The 18,444-nt window shown below is 36.1% G+C and overlaps 1 protein-coding gene across 1 annotated transcript in view; it reads left to right on the top strand.

The window, feature by feature from the left end:
* Positions 1-18,444, top strand: part of kcnq1.1 (potassium voltage-gated channel, KQT-like subfamily, member 1.1) — a 61,653-nt gene that overhangs the window by 16,741 nt on the left and 26,468 nt on the right. The window contains exons 3-5 of the mRNA XM_087794429.1: positions 7,853-7,979; positions 8,343-8,421; positions 9,368-9,464. Of these exons, the coding sequence (XP_087650555.1) occupies positions 7,853-7,979; positions 8,343-8,421; positions 9,368-9,464 (303 nt within the window). The remainder of the gene's footprint in view (positions 1-7,852; positions 7,980-8,342; positions 8,422-9,367; positions 9,465-18,444) is intronic.

Here is an 18,444-nt window from a genome sequence, read left to right as displayed (position 1 = left end):
CTTTTTGTTACCTTGCAGATGAGCAAGCATTATGATCAAATTTCGAAATGTATTTTTTTCTATTAGAATTCCAAGTTGTCCTAGTTTCGCTTCTGAGAATTTTACATCATCCATGGTTTTCATTCTGTGTTGTTTCATGTCGAGAAAATAGCGGAAAAATATACAGAATGATATATAAAGTGTGTCGGTGGCCTTGCTATAACTGTAGCTCTGGAGGATTGTGTGTCAGAAAGTGCTGCTCTGTGTGTGTGTGTGTGTGTGCCCTTGCATCATGTCAAGTGCGTCCCTTATCTTTTGATGATTGAAGTTAGGATGAGAACAGCCCGCCTGTGACCCAGAAAACAATTTAATCTATAAACATGCAAATCAAAATTCCAAATATAAATGGAGAGATGTCACGCTGAAATAAAAGTACATAATTTTACAATCTTGAACACTTTTTTCTATGTCAAACTGCCCCTCTTCCAAAATCTTGATATTCAATGATCTTAACCCTTGTGCTGTCTCTGGGTCAAGGTGACCCCAAGCCCTGAAAACCAAAACCCCAAAACAAAGACAGAAGAAAAAAAATCACATTCATGAGCAAAATTAGGTGGTGTCTTTAAACTTTTGAAACTTAGCTAAAAGTATTAACTTTTTCTCCTAAGTTCTCTGGCTTAAAATGATTCTTTATTGTTTGTTTCTAAGTAAACCTCTCATGTGTATGTGTACGTTGAAATTGGGTCAAATCTGTGCTGTGGCAATAATGGGTTGAATCAGTAAAGCACTCAGTGTCACCGTCACTCACTCACACCGCTGCATTAATGTGGTGTTGGAACATCTGAGTTGGCAAATCTCCAGCAAACTAGCAAACCTGAAAAAATGTCAAAAGAACACACATTGTCAACACAACCATATAAAGGTTGTTGATGTGATTGTGGTGATTTTTCTTTTTTTTTATACTCCTGATCACAGCACAAGAACCCTACACAAACAGTGACGAATCCTTCAAAACACTCATCGAATCTAAACCACCACCATATCCTCTTATGAAAATAATAAATGAAATCCATTATCTTCTTTTTAGCGTTACACTGCAAACTTTCCAAGTGGAGTTTGTATGTTCTGCCATTGCCTGAGTGGTTTTAATCCGGGCCTATGGAAGTACTATCAGTGTATCAGTGCTTCCGAATATTGAATTGCTAGTTTTAACATTTAAATAGTGGAAACTTTTTTTTAATTTTTTAATGTTGATGTTTTATAATCATTGAATTTTTATTTTGAACATTTAAATTAAAAAGATTCTATATTAAAAAGTGGATTATCTTCCGTTTTATTTTGATAACCCAATTAAAAAAAGCAGAGCATGTTCTAAATTATATATAAATATGTACATATATGTATATGTAGCTATATTTGATATTCTAATTTTAACATGGCAAAAAATACATTTTCTGAAAATGTTTTTTTAATTTTAAACTTTTAAATTCAATATAAAAATGTTTGTTTATTGCCAAAAGACAATACCAAAAGAATTCCGAGCTACTATTTCAAATTGTCAGCCAATCTAAGGCTAATAATAAAAAATATAAATATAACCTTTGAATAAAGAAGAAGCTGACTTTCAATATATATATTTAAAAAACGAAAAAAACAAAATAAAAAAAACAAACATTTGAGACGTGAAAGTCATATTTCTGATGGCACCAATGTACTGTATAAAGGCTCCAGTTTTCTCCCACGTTTGAAAAACATACAAAGGTTGATGGATAAATAGATTCACAAAAAGAAATATTGACGGATGGATAAAGGCAGAGGTATACTAAAAAAGTGAATATATAGTCCATTTTGTCAGGTTCAAATTATCTGTCAGACTCCTTTATTTAATAGTGAATGAAATCATTTGTTTTCTTTGCGAACGTAGCAGTTAGCATTTCCTCCTCTGATATACGCTGATGAGACATTTGAACCAGAGCTGCAGGTTTGCTTGTCTCACACTGATTTATTAGGCCATTAATAAAAAAGCCAGATACTCGTGGAAAATAGAGAAACAAACATAAAGCAAACGACCACTGTCACTGTTTCCTACCGGGTAATTTAGCGGCGACTATAATCAAAGTCAAACTCTTTATTCCTTTAATTAGTTTCGGGCGGGTTTGTGTGGCTTTTTAATTCCAAAAGTGGTTGAAATCAGCAAAAGTTGAAAACCTTTTAAATAAGGGAATTCATCGTGGAGCTGTCCAATGACAATAAAGAAGACTTTCTGGGTTGCCTACTGGCCCCTAAGAGGGCAAAGGCCCCACGCAGGAATCAATAATAAACGGGATTGACTTAACCCTCAGCCCCGAGCTGCTGAGCACAGCAACTGTTTGGCTGTCGGCTGCATCAGTCAAACTCTGAAAAAGCGAGATGAATGGGACTATAGGATTTTCTCTGCTAAGGACTGGAGTGTGCAGCGTGTGACAAGTTCACCTTGGCCCGAAGATAATGGGATAAAACGGCCACGGTCTTTGTGAAACACTGAAATCTTACCTCCTGTGTGTTCCTCGTGGGATTTAAACAGATTGTGCTGCAGCCAGATGCTCCCACCAATGACTTAAACCCTTTTTAAGGAACAAAAAACAACCATCAACCACAAAATATAAAATAGAGAATCCGCGATTTGAGCTCTGCCTCCAGATACAGTTAATCTTCTTTTTCTTGCTAGATTATAAAATCAATAGTTGCGTGCGGCTGAATGCCTCTTTTACATTATTTAATTATAATCGTCGTAACTTCAAATCTCAAGTACGCCTTGTGTCGTTCGACTCTCGCCACTCTTGCCTTCAGACACTGTGCTCTCAGGTCACTGAACCCACGTAAGCCCCTCTCATACGATTGTGTTTGACTTTAGAGGAAAGTTTTTTTGAGGATGTTTTTTATTTCTTTAAATACAAATGGGGAACAGGAAACTTTAAAACTTTACAGCCTAAAGATGTGGTTTACACGTTCAGATCTACCAATTACCGTATTTTCCGCACTATAAAGCGCACTTTAAAGCGCACTTTAAAGCCTATAATTTTCTCAAAAAACGAACCTGGTGGGTGACTGGTTTACAAACACTTTCATGACTCTGCGCCGACTGAGCCGACACGCCGTGGGCGGGATTACGTCATTGCATCGTCACAGGGTGTGATTAATGATGCACCTCACATCATGGCGGACGTCTATGGAGTGATATTACTGCTACCGGTTTGAGCGAGTGTGTCTTGGTTGTTTTACACTCAAAATCACTCTGCTCTGCGCTCAACCAGTCATACACGCGCGCTCTAGCTGTCATACACGCACTTAACTTCACTGCTGCTCGCTCAACATTTGTCTGCGATCAACACCAGTCTCACGCGCTGATGCTTGAAATTTGAACATCGTTACCGTGGAAGCGAACGGAGTTGTCAGAACACTTATTAAAGTTTGACTTTATCTGACATTCCCTTTAGCACAGTTATATCTAGTGGATGCATAACGCAACCACAGTCAAACGTTTGACTGTATCTTTTATTCCATGCGCCTTATAATCCGGTGCACCCTATTTATGAAAACAGTTAAAAAATAGGCCATTCATTAAAGGTACACCTTATAATCCAGTGCGCCTAATAGTGCAGAAAATATGGTATGTTCTACTCAAGTATGACTCATGTCTAATATTACTGTAACAGAAAAAAAAAAACGAAATCGCTTCCCAGCTGTTGCTGTTCTTTATAGCAGGAAATGGATGCTTGAGAGAGGTTTGTCTGAGGCTGGTGAAACAAGTCTTTCGAGTATTATTTATCCAACATACATATCATATAATTCCTCACTGGAATACCTTTATGAAAAACAGCTTCCACTTCCGTCCACGTTCCGCCAATATAATCAAACATAACGGATGTTTAGCCTCCAGTTATTGGCAAAATCTCATTTATATGCTCCCCCCCCCCCGGTGGGAGTTTTAATGCCTCACAACGTCACGTGACGACACGGTACCTCCCGCTATGTGACTTTCAAGGCTGAGCTGCTGTGTGAGGCTTTTCCTGAACGATGCGAACCAGGTGGATGGTCCCACGCTCGCTCCTGCTTAATGTGATAAAAATTCAAATCATTGTTCCTTCCTGCGAGGATATGAAATTGATTGGTGGGACTCTGTAGGACATACTAATTAAGTTATTCCTCCTCCTAATTTTAAGGTGGGGTAGATGCTCTTCAAAACGGTGTGAAAAAGCTACATTTTGCACAGTTGTACCCTCAACATGTGACTACAAAGTTTTATTTTTGTGTCAAAATGTTGTTAAATGTAAGGATATTAAACAATAAACTTTATATTCAAGTAATTAATTATAGAGCAGAGAGTGCCATCTAGTGGGCTCTGAAAAAAGGACACTGCATCATGAAGGTTCATCAGACTATAAAGCCATGAAAAAAGATTGTACTGATCAAAAGTTTATTTTAGGATTAAGCTTTTAATTAAAAATAAAAGCTAATACGAGCTAGAGTTTAGTTCATTAGCCACAACCGAGGTCAAAAAGTGAACTGACTTGTATTTTAATGAGATAGACAACTGAGCAAGTCTTCAGAATATCATGTGATGCAAGCCTGACAATCAAAGTGAAAAATCTGACAAACCTTCATCATACTGCATTGCTCAAGTTCCACAGCTATTCACAGAAAGGTTGTTTTTGTTTTATTTCCTAACCATGTTAGACGCTACTGTTTTTACACCAATACTTATCTTAAAAAAAGAGAAAAGAAAATGTATGTATTGACTCTAACTCCCTCCAGATTTGATGCTCCTTGCAGAGCGTTCAGGTTTCAATTTCAAATCCATAAAAGATTATTGATTCACTCGAAGTCAGCCTCAATGTAGTGCTTTGGAAAGAGGCGTGTGAAGGTTATTGCGTCCCCTTTCACACTGGCCCATTCATTTCCTCAGAGCTGCAAGTTTTGAGATGCGACTGATACATTTTTTAAATCCTCTTATCCCCCGAACAGATGAAAGGGACTTTTGAAATGAGGCTTTTATATTTACATCGGACATGTGATGCTGCTGCTGGAAAGACATCAGTTGATCTAATTGTAAAACAGCAATATTTTTTGCAAGACAATTATTCCTTTGAAAAACACTTTGTCTATCACAGGCAGTTTCTTTTATTAATGATCCTTCCTAACAAATAATGTTTTTCAAAGGAAATGTTATGATAAATACCAGTGACTGGTGAAAAATGTTCTAAGTGGGGCTTTTCCGCCCTATACTATATATTACATGTAAGAATCAACACTTTAAGTTAATGATGGATAGTAATGTTTATGATGCCCTTGTTTAGATACAAATGAAAACATGTTTTAATTACGCTCTGACGTACATAATACAGAATAAACTTAATTATTCAAATCTAAAGGAAAGCTTTTAACAACTTGTTACCTTTGCATCCGAACACAATATTAAATAAAAACTTCAACATCAGGGTCACTTTTACCAGCGCCCCAGAGTCATAGTCCGAGACAGCGGTTCTCTGTTGCTTTTGTGGCGTGTATTAGCTACAGAAACCTGACGTCACTGATGCTCAAAAAGCGACCCCTAGAGGACACAAACCAAGATTATAATCACAGCGTGAATCAATTCAAATATAGTTTATCAACGTGAAGACTTCTACAAGGAGGGAAAAAGCAAAAATCACACTGACCACTGCAGAATCCCATCGACAACAGTGCATTTGCTGTACAAATTGGACACGATCCCTGCGACCAGAGGCCAACTTTAAAGAGACTTTTTTTCTATTTTTACATTGTCACCTTACTGTGCAAAGCCATTCCGACAGAAAGTCTTCGAGGAACGTTTTTTTTTTTTTGCCCCGGACATCTTTGTTAGCTTAGTGAAGCTTTAAGTCCGGAAGCACAGTTTAGTTCTGTCAAAAGTAATCTAAATCAGTCTGAGCCTTTGTGAGCCAGGAATGAATAATTTGTTTTATTTTTTTTTCCAATCTTTTATCATTCGCTATTTCTTTCAGTTGTCCTTCATCACCGTAGATCATTTGACCTCTTTCAGTTACCAGACTGTTTCACTTTATTTTTCCTTTTTTTTAATGATGACTTATCCTTTCACTGTAGTCTGTGGAGCCACATAACATCAAAATAACTCTATTAATACAAGTAAATGACTTATATTATATTCGACTATACCTGAGATTTTTATTCCTCCTCAGTCATACAGAAGTTTTTAATGCACAGCGTGACATTTATATTAACATTTATGTAGTTCTTAATCATAGATCACATATGTTAAATAAACTTTAATTTGTGTTAAACGAATGCTAAAGCTTCCCTGTCCACTCTGTCTGAAACACACACTGATGACTCTCATGTATAAAGTAGTAATAGTCTGATGAAGCTTCATGAAGCAGTGTGATGTTGTTTAGAGGTCAGTAGGTGGCGCCATCAGTTTAAAAATGATGTGATGTTTCATTAGAACACTTGTTCAAAACAAAGAAAAACAGTGCAGAGACTGCCATCCAATGGACTCTGAAAATAATGACACTGCTTCATGAAGCTAAATCAGACCTACTACTATTTATCTCTTCTCAGCTTGGTTTCCAAGAATATATTCAAACACCGTTCTTCAGCGAACCAGAAGCTGTTATAACTTGTGTTCAAATTATATTTTGCACATCTCTGCTCGACACGTTCGGATCGAAATGTGAAAATTGCAACTTTTATCTCACTGAGAGCCTTCCGCTCCATCTTAAAATACACACAACTGAAATCCACTGCCTATGTTTTAAATTGTTACTGTGACCACAAATCCTGCACTTTATGTTTGTCTAGTTGCACTCTTGTATTTCACTGTTTGTTTTGTAGTTGTTGTAGACTTTGTTCAACTACGCTGTGTGCTACTGCTTTTCTTGGCCGTCAGGACGCCCTTGTGAAAGAGATCCTGATCTAAATGTGTTTTATCTGGTTAAAGAAAGGTTAATTAAATTAAATTAAAGTAGGCACTTGTTTAAATACTAAGTACTAAGTAAATCCTTTGTTAATACTTGGTTGTGGTGATAAACTATGAGGCAACATTTTTTTCTTGCCCAGATAAAATTGCCTAAGCTCCTGAATACAGTTTTCAAAATATATATGGTTTTATGATTATGTAATCACCACCAAATATTACTGAATTATTTTCAGTACTATGATGACTGTGACACTATGCTGATCATTTCAGGGCTTTTTAAAAATATTAGTGTACACAAATATACTCTATATTTTTCATTTTTTTTCATTTTCATCTTGTCCTTTACATCTGTTTTAGTAGAGCTGGTATATTTAAAGAAAAATCATTGATTTAGACAAAATCACATTTAAACATATATTCATAGGATACAACGACAACTACAGTTACATATTGAATCAGTTTTCACCAATTGAACATTAATAACTATACTAATCCAGAATTTTTGTTATATAATCATCAAACAGGTTAAATCATTGAGTTTTCAGCTACACATTGGAACCTGTAATCAACCAAATCATAAACCGAAGTCAACCAATTTTCTACCTGTATTAAAAATTCAGCTGATTAAACATGATATTTTTTTTAAATGTAAGGTAAATTTAAAACAGTATTTTATTATTCTGCCTCCCTAGTCAACCATTCTCTATCTTCATTATGCTAGATAGGGGGGTTAACCATAAATATTATATACGTATAAATATACATATTTATCAATACAAAGTTAGAAATACAAGAAAAAGCCACATCAAAATAATATTAAAAATAAAATGATGAAGTTTTTCATGTACATGAATTGGTACTAGAATCAAAATGATGAAATGTATTGATTCAACATAACTAGTAACACAATTCTCCCGGCAGGAGATCTTCCTTATCGTCTTCTTTGGACTGGAATACTCGGTCCGCCTCTGGTCAGCAGGTTGCCGCAGCAAGTACATCGGCGTGTTGGGCCGAATACGCTTCGCCAGAAAGCCGATCGTCATAATTGGTAAGTGCTCAACATGCGCACACGCAGGAGGGCCATCAGGTTTTTGACAAGAGCCACCTGGGAAACTGAGGCCACTGTCGGAGATGTAAACTAATTCACCGCCGGGCCACAGCTCCTTGAAATATTCTAAATAAGTAACAATTAACTTAACTCTGTAATCTTTTACACACAAATCAACTTTCTTTTTCGAGCTAAAGTCAAGATAATCTTTTCCTACCAAATGTTCCTATGTATGACAGATTGACATTCATTTTTCTCTCCTTTAATCAAACCAAATATGGAACTAAAAGTGTAAGTGTTTTCCATTCTAAATCCAAACATTTTTATCTGAAAATTCTAATTTTTCCTTTTACTCTCTCACAGACCTGATTGTTGTCGTCGCCTCTTTGGTTGTGCTCTATGTCGGATCCAAGGGACAAGTTCTAGCCACATCTGCTGTGAGGTAAGAGTTTGTCTGGTTTTACTGACATGTGTGAGGTATTTTAACTGCCAAACCATTGTTAACAGCCCAGACTTCATGGTGGTTCTATATCACAACGTTTGAGACCTTAAATATCAGTCAAGTATTGGTAGCTTTTATAGGGCTCCTTATCTTGTCATACCATCTTTTTCTGAGTTTCCAAGTGATCATCTAGAAGTTTAGAAGTAAAGTTGTGACCATAGGGACAGATTCATCAGGCTAAGAACCATTTAAATAAGAATAAATAAAACACTGATTTAGGAAGAAAGAAAATAGCAGTAGTGTTGTCATCTCACCATCAACTTTTTAATGTCAGATAAATTTCATGTTTTAAGTTGATAAAATGAACTAATCTGTGTTCATCTCCCTGAAAAAACATTGACTGTTTAACTGGATGTGTTGGGGCTGACTTTTATTCTCCACACAAGGGGTCAGTTTGTAATTACAGGTAACATATTCTTGAAATTAAATCCTCAAATGGCTCCAAAAGATGTTTCTATATGAACATAGTTTAATAAAAAAAATGGGTACAGACTTTGTGTTAGAGTAATAAATGGTGGTGAAATGAGTGAATCTGTGTGAACCGTCACTCAATCGACTGAAATGCAATTCTGACCACTTATGAAATGATTGCTTCATTGGATCATTTGGACCGTATTATGTAACATGAGTTCGCTATTACAACCCACTGCAATGATCATTTCTGGTCAGGAAAAGTTGCATTTACATTTCACTATATTACTCCTGAAAGATGACTTATTCAACTCCAGTTATTACTCGTATGTCTGAGATGGTGTCAGCAGCAGCTTGAAGTCTAGACTGACTGTCTCCATTAGTCTCACTTTAGCGTTTGTAGTTAAAAATGTCTGCTCTCTCTCCGACTTTATTCACCTCACAAGTGAACTTATCGGCTGATTTCTTCCTGCAGGGGGATACGTTTCCTTCAGATCCTGCGGATGCTTCACGTCGACCGTCAGGGAGGGACGTGGCGTCTCCTGGGATCTGTAGTTTACAGCCATCGGCAGGTGCAGACATTTTGTTTTGTTCTTTTGAAATGAATAACAATTGCATAACTTGCCGAAACATTTTTTTTTCATTAAGCTACTTTTTAAATGGTGACTAACATCTGTTTACATGAGATGCTTTGTGTTTTTATTTAAAATACAAATAAATGTAGTCGTTATTAAGATGTTGATAAATAAAAATAAGCTTTAATTGAACTTTTTTTTATTTTATATTTGGTATCTGGGTCAGATTATTCAAATGCTTTTGGCATTAAAGCCTCTAACAAGGAAACATGGACACTCTGAAGGCTTTAGAAAATTTAATTAACTCAAAAGAAAACAATCAGAGGAAACATTTGTCAAATTCTGAATTCAAAATGTAGCTTGTTCACACTGTTTTGAAGATGATCTACCCTGCCTTGCATCAGAATTTTTCATTCATCCTGAAATTACAACCTAAATACCAATATAAATCCCTATTGCATTACATGGGATCTTATACTTTGTCTTGCGTAATAGACTGAATAATTTAATATGTAGTTAAATAAAATAACCACAGAATAACTGGAAAATCATGTCACTTTATTAAATGTTAAATAGTATAACTCTTGAGTAGACTGAACTAAATAAATGTAATGCGATAAAGTCTGCTTTTTCATTCTAGGAGGCTACATTCAGTTTATTCTGTTCCCCATAACCAATGTCGAATCAAAAACTCACACAATAACAAACATGTACTTTCCATCTCTAGAGAATGACGGGTTTCTCTTCTTCTTGCTTTACCCTTGTCTTTCAGAGGTTTCCAGGCTTATTTTTTTAGTAAACTTAAAAAGGCTCATGATTTTGGCAGATTCACAGGGTTAATGTTAGATTATTGATGTTACGGTTAAAAGGGTAATTTTTTTTAAAACAACAAATTGTAATAATAAATACAACAAAAAAAGATACACATTTTTCTTTCGGTGTTGCCCAGTAACAAATGCATTAAGGACCGTTTTTTTGTTTTATTTAGTCTATTGTGTAATTTTTCTACGTACAATAGATGGAAAATTAGCATTGTTGCTATAATTTGGCATATTTAGATCCTCCATTGTTGAAGAACGTATGCATTGTCCCCATCAAATAAATAAATACATAAATTGTAATATTCCTAATACAGAGAAAACTTTCTTAATTAAAAGGCAAAAAAATAATAATAAACTGAGACACATTTATGGACACTAAATGTACCACCATTCATTTAAAGGAAACATTTTCATATACTGTCTGAATAGGGGAAAAGTTAAATAAGAAAAATAACTCGTAACTGAATGATGAATGAATGTTTTGCAAATTCTGCAAATCCTTGAGCCTTTTGCTGTTGTATATTAAATTATATATGTCTGTGTTGAATAGGAAGTTACATCTAAGAATATCCAAGTATATTCATCAGCGTGTCACAGGTCCTATTTCCTATATTGTCGTGTGTTATTGAACCCCAGCTTCAAATTATAAACCCCACGGCAGCGTTTTTAATCTCCAAAGAGGGACGCCCTCCTCAGTGGCCCACATTCAAACGAGTCCATCATTTGAATTGAACAGAACTCCAAGGTGGAAACCCACGTTCAGAGGATGATAAATATGCAGGTGTGAATGTTTGTTGTGAGTCCGGGATTATAAACTCCTCTGTCAAACACGGCTGCTGGTTCCTCCAGGGACTCATTCATCTGAGAGACAGCAGCGTCGGCGATTATCTCCTATGGCCACAACAGTTGTCTCGAATGTTGTCGTACAGAGTGTGATGAACGCCGCACCAATGCATTTGTGCACATGGTGTTGTCCTCCCGGTTGTTTATATCGCCCCTCGCTGATGACCGCGCAGCCCCACGGCCGAGGCCGGTCATCAACCACAGTTGACCTCAGATGTAAGAAAGTGTTGTCCGCTTGGCTGCTGAGCTATTGGCCTCTTTCCCCAAAATGACCGCTGCCGGACATTTCCCCTGGACCATCCATCCGTCAGGTCACTGTCATCGAGTGTTTACCCAGGGCGGGATTTTTTTTGCTACACAATGCTGGTCCTGAAATGATATTAAGTCAATAGTTGTTTTTTTTAATTGACCTAACAAAGGTAACAATTCAAGGCCTCGTTTTAAGGGAGAAACTAGAAGAACAGACGGAGGAGGGAGAGAGTGGGAGGAGAAGGAAACGAATGAAGGAGATAAGGAAGGAAGTGAGATTGAAAGACAGAAGAGATAAAGAGCTGTGACGTGTTCAATTAAGATGTTGACTGGGATGGAGTAAATCTAGACTCTTGGGAAAAGAAGAACTTAAAGCGAGGGAAGAGAGAAAAGGACAGTGACACCAGCTTGTTTTCCTTCAAGGGGTAGAAAATGTATCTAAACAACATATCGTGTGGAAGTTTTCTCTCTGTGTTCATGCAGCCCTCATGAGTAAAACTGTGGAACTGATCATGTTGAATCAATTCTCACAGCAACAATTGTTTAAAATGTCATAGTATGACTTTATTTACTTGTGTTTAGCAAGTTCCCATTTTTGTTCATTTTATGCAAGAAAAATGGCCGACCCTGTCCAAGAGAATCATTTGTATTGCCATGAAGCGTGAATTATACTAGTGTGATAATTGGGAGCCATGATTCCTAAAATGCTAACACATGCATGTCACAATAATAACTCATTAACTGGATGAACCATCTGTTTCGTCCTTGGCTCATTTCAATTTGCTTCTTTTTTTTGGGGCTTTTTCATTCCTCAGCTCTTTCAATTTGTTTGACCTTCATTTTTTAATTGGTCTCTGCTACACTACAAAAATTGATACAGAGTATATTTTTTTTCCAATTTCTAGTCAAAGTATCTCATCACACTATAAGTTAAGACCATCACATAAATATTATCATTTAAGTCAGATAGAGAAAGTTGTTTTCATACTGTGCATCTTGAAAAGTGATTATTCCTTGTTACATTTGCAGTTTTTATTATTTTTTTATTATTACAAGCAACGCAAATCCAATACACTGAGATCATGTTTCATGTCTGCATGTTGAACTTTAAATTATTCTGCAAAGATTTGTTATGTAACTTTTTTTTCAAAAGCTCATGTAGACTGTATTTGAATCCTTAGATAGACTTTATAAATCCCTCTGGAGATCTCTTTCGGGAAATGAGGTTTCCTGTTCACAGCAGATGAGCGAAGGTACAGAGGATTCATAAAAGCAAGAACAATGTTCAAATAAAAAGAACAAAGGGCAAAGATATGACAAAGTGCAAAAGTGAAGAGCACATATCAAAGGATGAAAACTTAAAAATAAAATCAAATGTCAAAAAAAGGATCCAAATGTTAACATAAATTACATCATCTTTTAACTCTGCTCCTGCCCCCAAACTCCAAGTTATAAACTACTAAATCTTGAGGAATGAATGAGTCCCTGAGTCTATTAGTGTTGCATCTGGGGAGAAGCATTCCTGCATTCCATCTGCTTCTCTGCTCACTGATGACAGTGTTCAGAGGATGACTCAGCAACTGTCACTAGTGAGTCCAGCTTCATGCCAACCACAGAGCCAGCCCTTCTAAACCTGTCCAACCTGTTAACACTCCTCTTGGACACATTCCCACCCCAGCACACCACAGCATGGAACAGGACACTGGCCACCACAGACTGGTAGAACATGTAGATGTTAAATGATCAGAGCCTCCTCAGAAAGGACAGTCTGCTCTGAACTTTCTCATATACATGGTCTGTGTTGCAGGACCAGTTTACTGTCCAGCCACACATCGAGGTACTTATAGTTGTCAACCATCTCCACCTGGTTACCTCTGATGGACACTGGACGTGGCTTTGTCCTGGACCTGCCAAAGTCCAAGACCAGCTCCTTAGGTTTTGAGGTGTTCAGCTGCAAGTGGTTCTTCTCACTCCAGTCCACAAAATAACATATCAGACTCCTGTACTCGTCCTCACTGTTGTGATTCATCATTAAAGGCAGTGAGATAAGTGTTACTTTTCTTAAAATAAATGATTTAAAAACTATTTATTCAAATTGTAAGTGTATGTAGTGGAATATCTGCTTTTAACAGTAATAGTCAGATGTTTATCTTTGTAATTTTTACTTTATAAAACCCCCCAGTTTATCCAAGAATCAACTTCCAAATGCAATTCAATAGTTAGATTACAGGCAAACTAAGAACAAAGTGGATGTGCAGACGATTCATCTCTGGTGGCAAGTTAAAGTTTTCCCCCTCATTAGGTTGTTTGAAAATGTTCCCTTCCACTTTCAGGATGTCAGAAGTTTAAAGTCACTTTGCATTTTTTAGACGAATGTAATACTGAATCTATACTGCACATCTCATTTAATACCACACACTAACACTCCCACGCTAGCTGACTATTCCTCAATGCAAAGCACATCACTTGACATTTTAATTTCAATCATGATCTGTTTGTCATCATGAAACAAATGAGCCATCCAGAATATTGAGATGTGTGTGATGTACAGGAGAAAATGAAGAGTAGAATAAAATGCTTTCTTTCAAGATAGTTTTTATTTCAAGGCATGTTTTTTTTCTGCTGTGTATGCACTCCTTGTAGCTATGTGTAAACCGTTGAGACAGGCTTTATGCTTGAATGCGATGGGGTTAAGCACACGCTGCTGCACAATAAGTCTTTACTGGTCTCATGCTGAAGCCGGGCATCCACTAGGGGGTTTTGTGTTGACAACCTCGCAGTTCAAATTTTACTACTCGCATCATCCTTTGATGTAGATCACTTCTGTTGGAATCCGTACCAAAATAATGTCACAATATTAACCTGCAGAAAGTATTTTTCTTTTAACTTTTATTATTTGGAAACAGATATGGCGAGTTCTATATTTTGAAAGCTCTTTTAAGTGATGAAGCTTCATGAAGTCGTTTTTTTTCAACCAGCAGCTTGCGCCCTGAGTTATAAGATTATGTTAAGTTTTAATAAATAGCTGTTTAAAGTAATAGACTTTAGAGAAGATAGTGCCATCTAGTGGGCTCTGAAGATAAATACACTGCTTCATGAAGCTTCATCAGCACATCACTACTTTAGATTAAAATTTAGACGTTAACTTAATCTTTTATTATGGACGCATTTATAAGACATACATAAAGAAATGGTTTATAATTCTAAAAACGGTATTACTCCAGCCTCTATGATGCTTTATCATTTTATGCTAAAATAATTTATTCAAACACAGAAAATGAAGCGTTTGGAGACAACACACCACAATTATAATTTAGTTTACTTATAATATAACTTCTCAGACGAAGGCTTAATGTTCAGTTGCAGAAAATAAATCATGCTTTTATAGCCTAAGTGAAGTGAAAACACTGTCTTAGCCACAGTAAAATAATTTGTGCTCGAAGTGCATCGAACTCATGTTTCAAAGTTTTGCAGAAATTATACTTAATCTTTATATGACATGGAAGCTTCCTGGCCATAAATTTAATCTTTTAAAAAATAGTCACTAAATAAATTGCTGCCTCTAAATCACCTGTTCGTCGTTAAATAAATATAAGTGGACTCTGTAGGCCCTGTGTGTCCTCAAATGAAGCTGGGATTAGATCCAACCTCAGTTGTCACTGCATAACAAGCAGGCGTCTATGAGGGAATAATTGTGGACGCAATGTCCCTGGATATGCATTCAAACTATACTAACTGGTAAACCTCTCCTCTTTATTTCAAGTGGTTTAATCGCAGAACAGCGGCCATCAAATATTTGTGTAGAAGTCCTCCCCGGACCGCAGAGGGAACGGTCAAGCGTGAGACATATGAGATCATGAATAAAAACATGTACACACGAGTGTATAAATATCAAAGTAAGACTGGTTCACCCCGAGTGTTCTCTGACATTTTACTTCTCTCAACTATGTTACTTCTGCTCTTTATTTTATGACTGTCTGCGCTTTCCACTCCGGCTCTGTAGGAATGTTTTTCTCTTTGTCTGTGTTACACCTTTGACTAGAAATGTACTGAACCTTCAATTTTAAGGAGCATGTAGGTGTACACAAGGCTCAGAATCTTGCCAAAAAGTTGTTGCTTTTGTAATTTATAACTCAGAAGTATGCTTGAGGTTGAGGTGATTCTTTTTATTTTTTAATCTTTGGGATGATGGCTTTACTATACTTTAAATAGTAAGTAAGTAAGTAAAGATTATTTGTAAAGCGCCATTCTAAACCAGGGTCACAAAGTGCTTAAACAATATACACAATACACAGTTAAAATATATACTTTAAAAGATCAAGATGCATAAGAAAAACACAGGAATGTTTAAAATGGATCCCGAAAGAAACTGGCAGCCAAGAGTTTTAAGAATTGGAGAAATGTGAGTTCTCCTACTAGAGGGAGTCAGAATTCTCGCTGCAGAGTTTTCAACTGCAGCTCCTTCTTGTTTAAACATGAAAATAAACTGTAACAATAGTGTAAACGAGAATACACATATATTACAAGCTCCAGATCCATGAGAACCAGAACAGTGTTTTTATCCAAATTAGACAATACAATATATATACTTTATTACATATATTTATTATGTACATCTATCAAGAGAGAGTTTTACATTGTATTTAACAGCAGAACAAGACATATTGTGTATTTAACTGTAGAAACAAATATTTGGATTATTTGTTTGCCATTTATTCTATGTGTAATCTAATAGTCCTGCCCAACTATCCCAACCTTTACCAATGCATACATATATTGACACTCAGCACTTTTTTTTAGTAAAATCAGTCTATTTCAAATTACTTTACATCCAAACTGACTTGCAATAGTTTAGGTTGTTATTTACTAACTTGGTGATTAGTTGTGATTTAGTTATTTTATTAACTTTTCTCAGCTCTTGACTACTTGCAACATAGTAGGCGTAGTATGGACGGGTTTAGTGTTTACTGAATCCAAGTGTTTGAAAACAATCCAAAAAGTATTGCCTTTATTTGATTCGTGGCTATGGAAGGAAACTGTAATATAGAAAACTATATGTAAGTACATTAAGTATGGCGTTGTAAGAGGAAATGTAACCCCATCTATATTTTTGGATTTCTGTTAAATCAGGAGCGCTTCATGAAAGGATCTAGATAAGCACGACCGATCAGTGATTTGGAAGCCTGTCGGTCTTTATTTTCTACTCTTGAAAACACTATCTTCTAAGTGACGTCAACGTTCAAATATAAACTCGGCAGCACTCCACGACTTATAAACGTGGAGACTTAGTGCAGCTCCTGGCAGATCCGTTAGCATGTGGGTGGCTTTGACTTTTAAAGGCTGCCAGGTCACAGAAGAAGATTAAGGAGAACACCAATTAAAGAAAAAATGTATATTTATTTCCATGCGTTTACATTATGGTGATACACATGGTTGGTTCTGAACCCTTTATCAATGTTTATATAAACAACAACTGTTGCATTAAATAAGATGTCATTACAACACAATTCAAGAACCATTATATACAATTTCAAACAAGGATTTTGAACTCACTCACACACAAAAATATACATATACGTATATGATCCTTAGCAGTCATTTGTTTTAAGATATGTAGATGTGAATGGACCTTCTTTTTTTTTACATTTAAGTAAATAAAACATCATAAAATACTAAGTTCACTAATTTTGTACTCACTAAGGGTTGAGATTATTTTCAGAGAAATACGTTATTTTCAAGAGTTAAAGACAAAAAAGTCCCTTTTAATGAAGTTACTGAAGCTTAGTTGTCTTCGTCTTTGTCCAAAAAGACAAACTTAAAAACATTCAAATACCTCCATGAGGCTCGTCTGTAACGTCCATCTTGTATTAAAGCATCGACAAGAGTAATACATTTTTGCCTATAACTCTAAAAAGGAACAGATTGCTCTGAAAATAATCCCAACATTTAGTCGACATAAGGGTGAGTAGAAAATGAGTGAAGTTTAAATTTTGAGTAAAATAACTTTAATTATTGAGATGTTTACCTAGTATCATGGGTGAGCCCTAAACCGATACACAATACTTAACTCATGTTACGCAATGAGTGACTCTGAAAAACGAAAATAAACTCTCCATCAATGCTTAGTTTCACTAACTAGCTTATTTGAAGTTACCAAATAATATTGAGAAATGTTTCGACAGTCATGAAACTGATCAGTATGGTAGCGTATAAAAGTTGTTACGTTATATTATCGATAAATATAAGCTAAAAAAAATCTACTTCACCCTTGTGTTGTCTCTGGGTCTAGGTGAACAGAAGGGATACCACAAACATATTTGTTTTCAGGCAACAGGGTTAAGAAAGTATTCAGAGGGCACATGGTCTTGCATAAAAGTTGGGAGTTAGGATATCACTACGCTGCCACGGAGGACAACCTACAGTGCATAGAATTAAATATTCCAATAGTTAATCAAGTTTCTTGACATTTATCGACTTTTCATTCTGGTCCGACTTTCAATCTATCACAGCCCCCATCTGCGCTCAACAATAAATATCTTTCTTCTTAATTATCTGAAGTTCATTCCTGCCGTTGCCTTAAGAGATTAATGGGTTTAATATTTTTGGATCCAATAACGTCTCCGACGTTTAATCCTCACGATCTGAGCTCAATTGCACAGTGACTTACCCGGGGATTTAAAGTACTCGATGGCGCAGCAGGTGAATACATGACCAACAGCGGCCAAGATAGCTTGTTGACAAATCAGCAGCACAAATAAGCGCAGCAGGTTTCCAAAAGCAATTAGACCCTGAGAGTCACCAATAACACATTAATAATTGTATCCAAGCGGCAGAGTGCCTTCGTATTAAATAAGCATCTCATCCCGATTTATCATGATATAAAGAACATGCTGGAGATAAACGGAATGAATCTTATCTATGTAAAAATCCCTGATCAATTATCTCTTTATTTTTAAAAATGCCCTGAATACAATAATGAATTATTGTCTGATTAAATCAAAATGGAATGTTCTGATAATAAAACAATGTGGTGCTTTTCATCTCATCTGCATTTACACTTTATC

This window comes from Callionymus lyra, chromosome 6 (genome assembly GCF_982586985.1).
Source record: "Callionymus lyra chromosome 6, fCalLyr1.hap1.1, whole genome shotgun sequence".
Lineage (NCBI taxonomy): Eukaryota > Metazoa > Chordata > Actinopteri > Syngnathiformes > Callionymidae > Callionymus > Callionymus lyra.
Note: the sequence above shows the minus strand (reverse complement) of the source record. Positions and strands in the feature narration are given on the sequence as shown.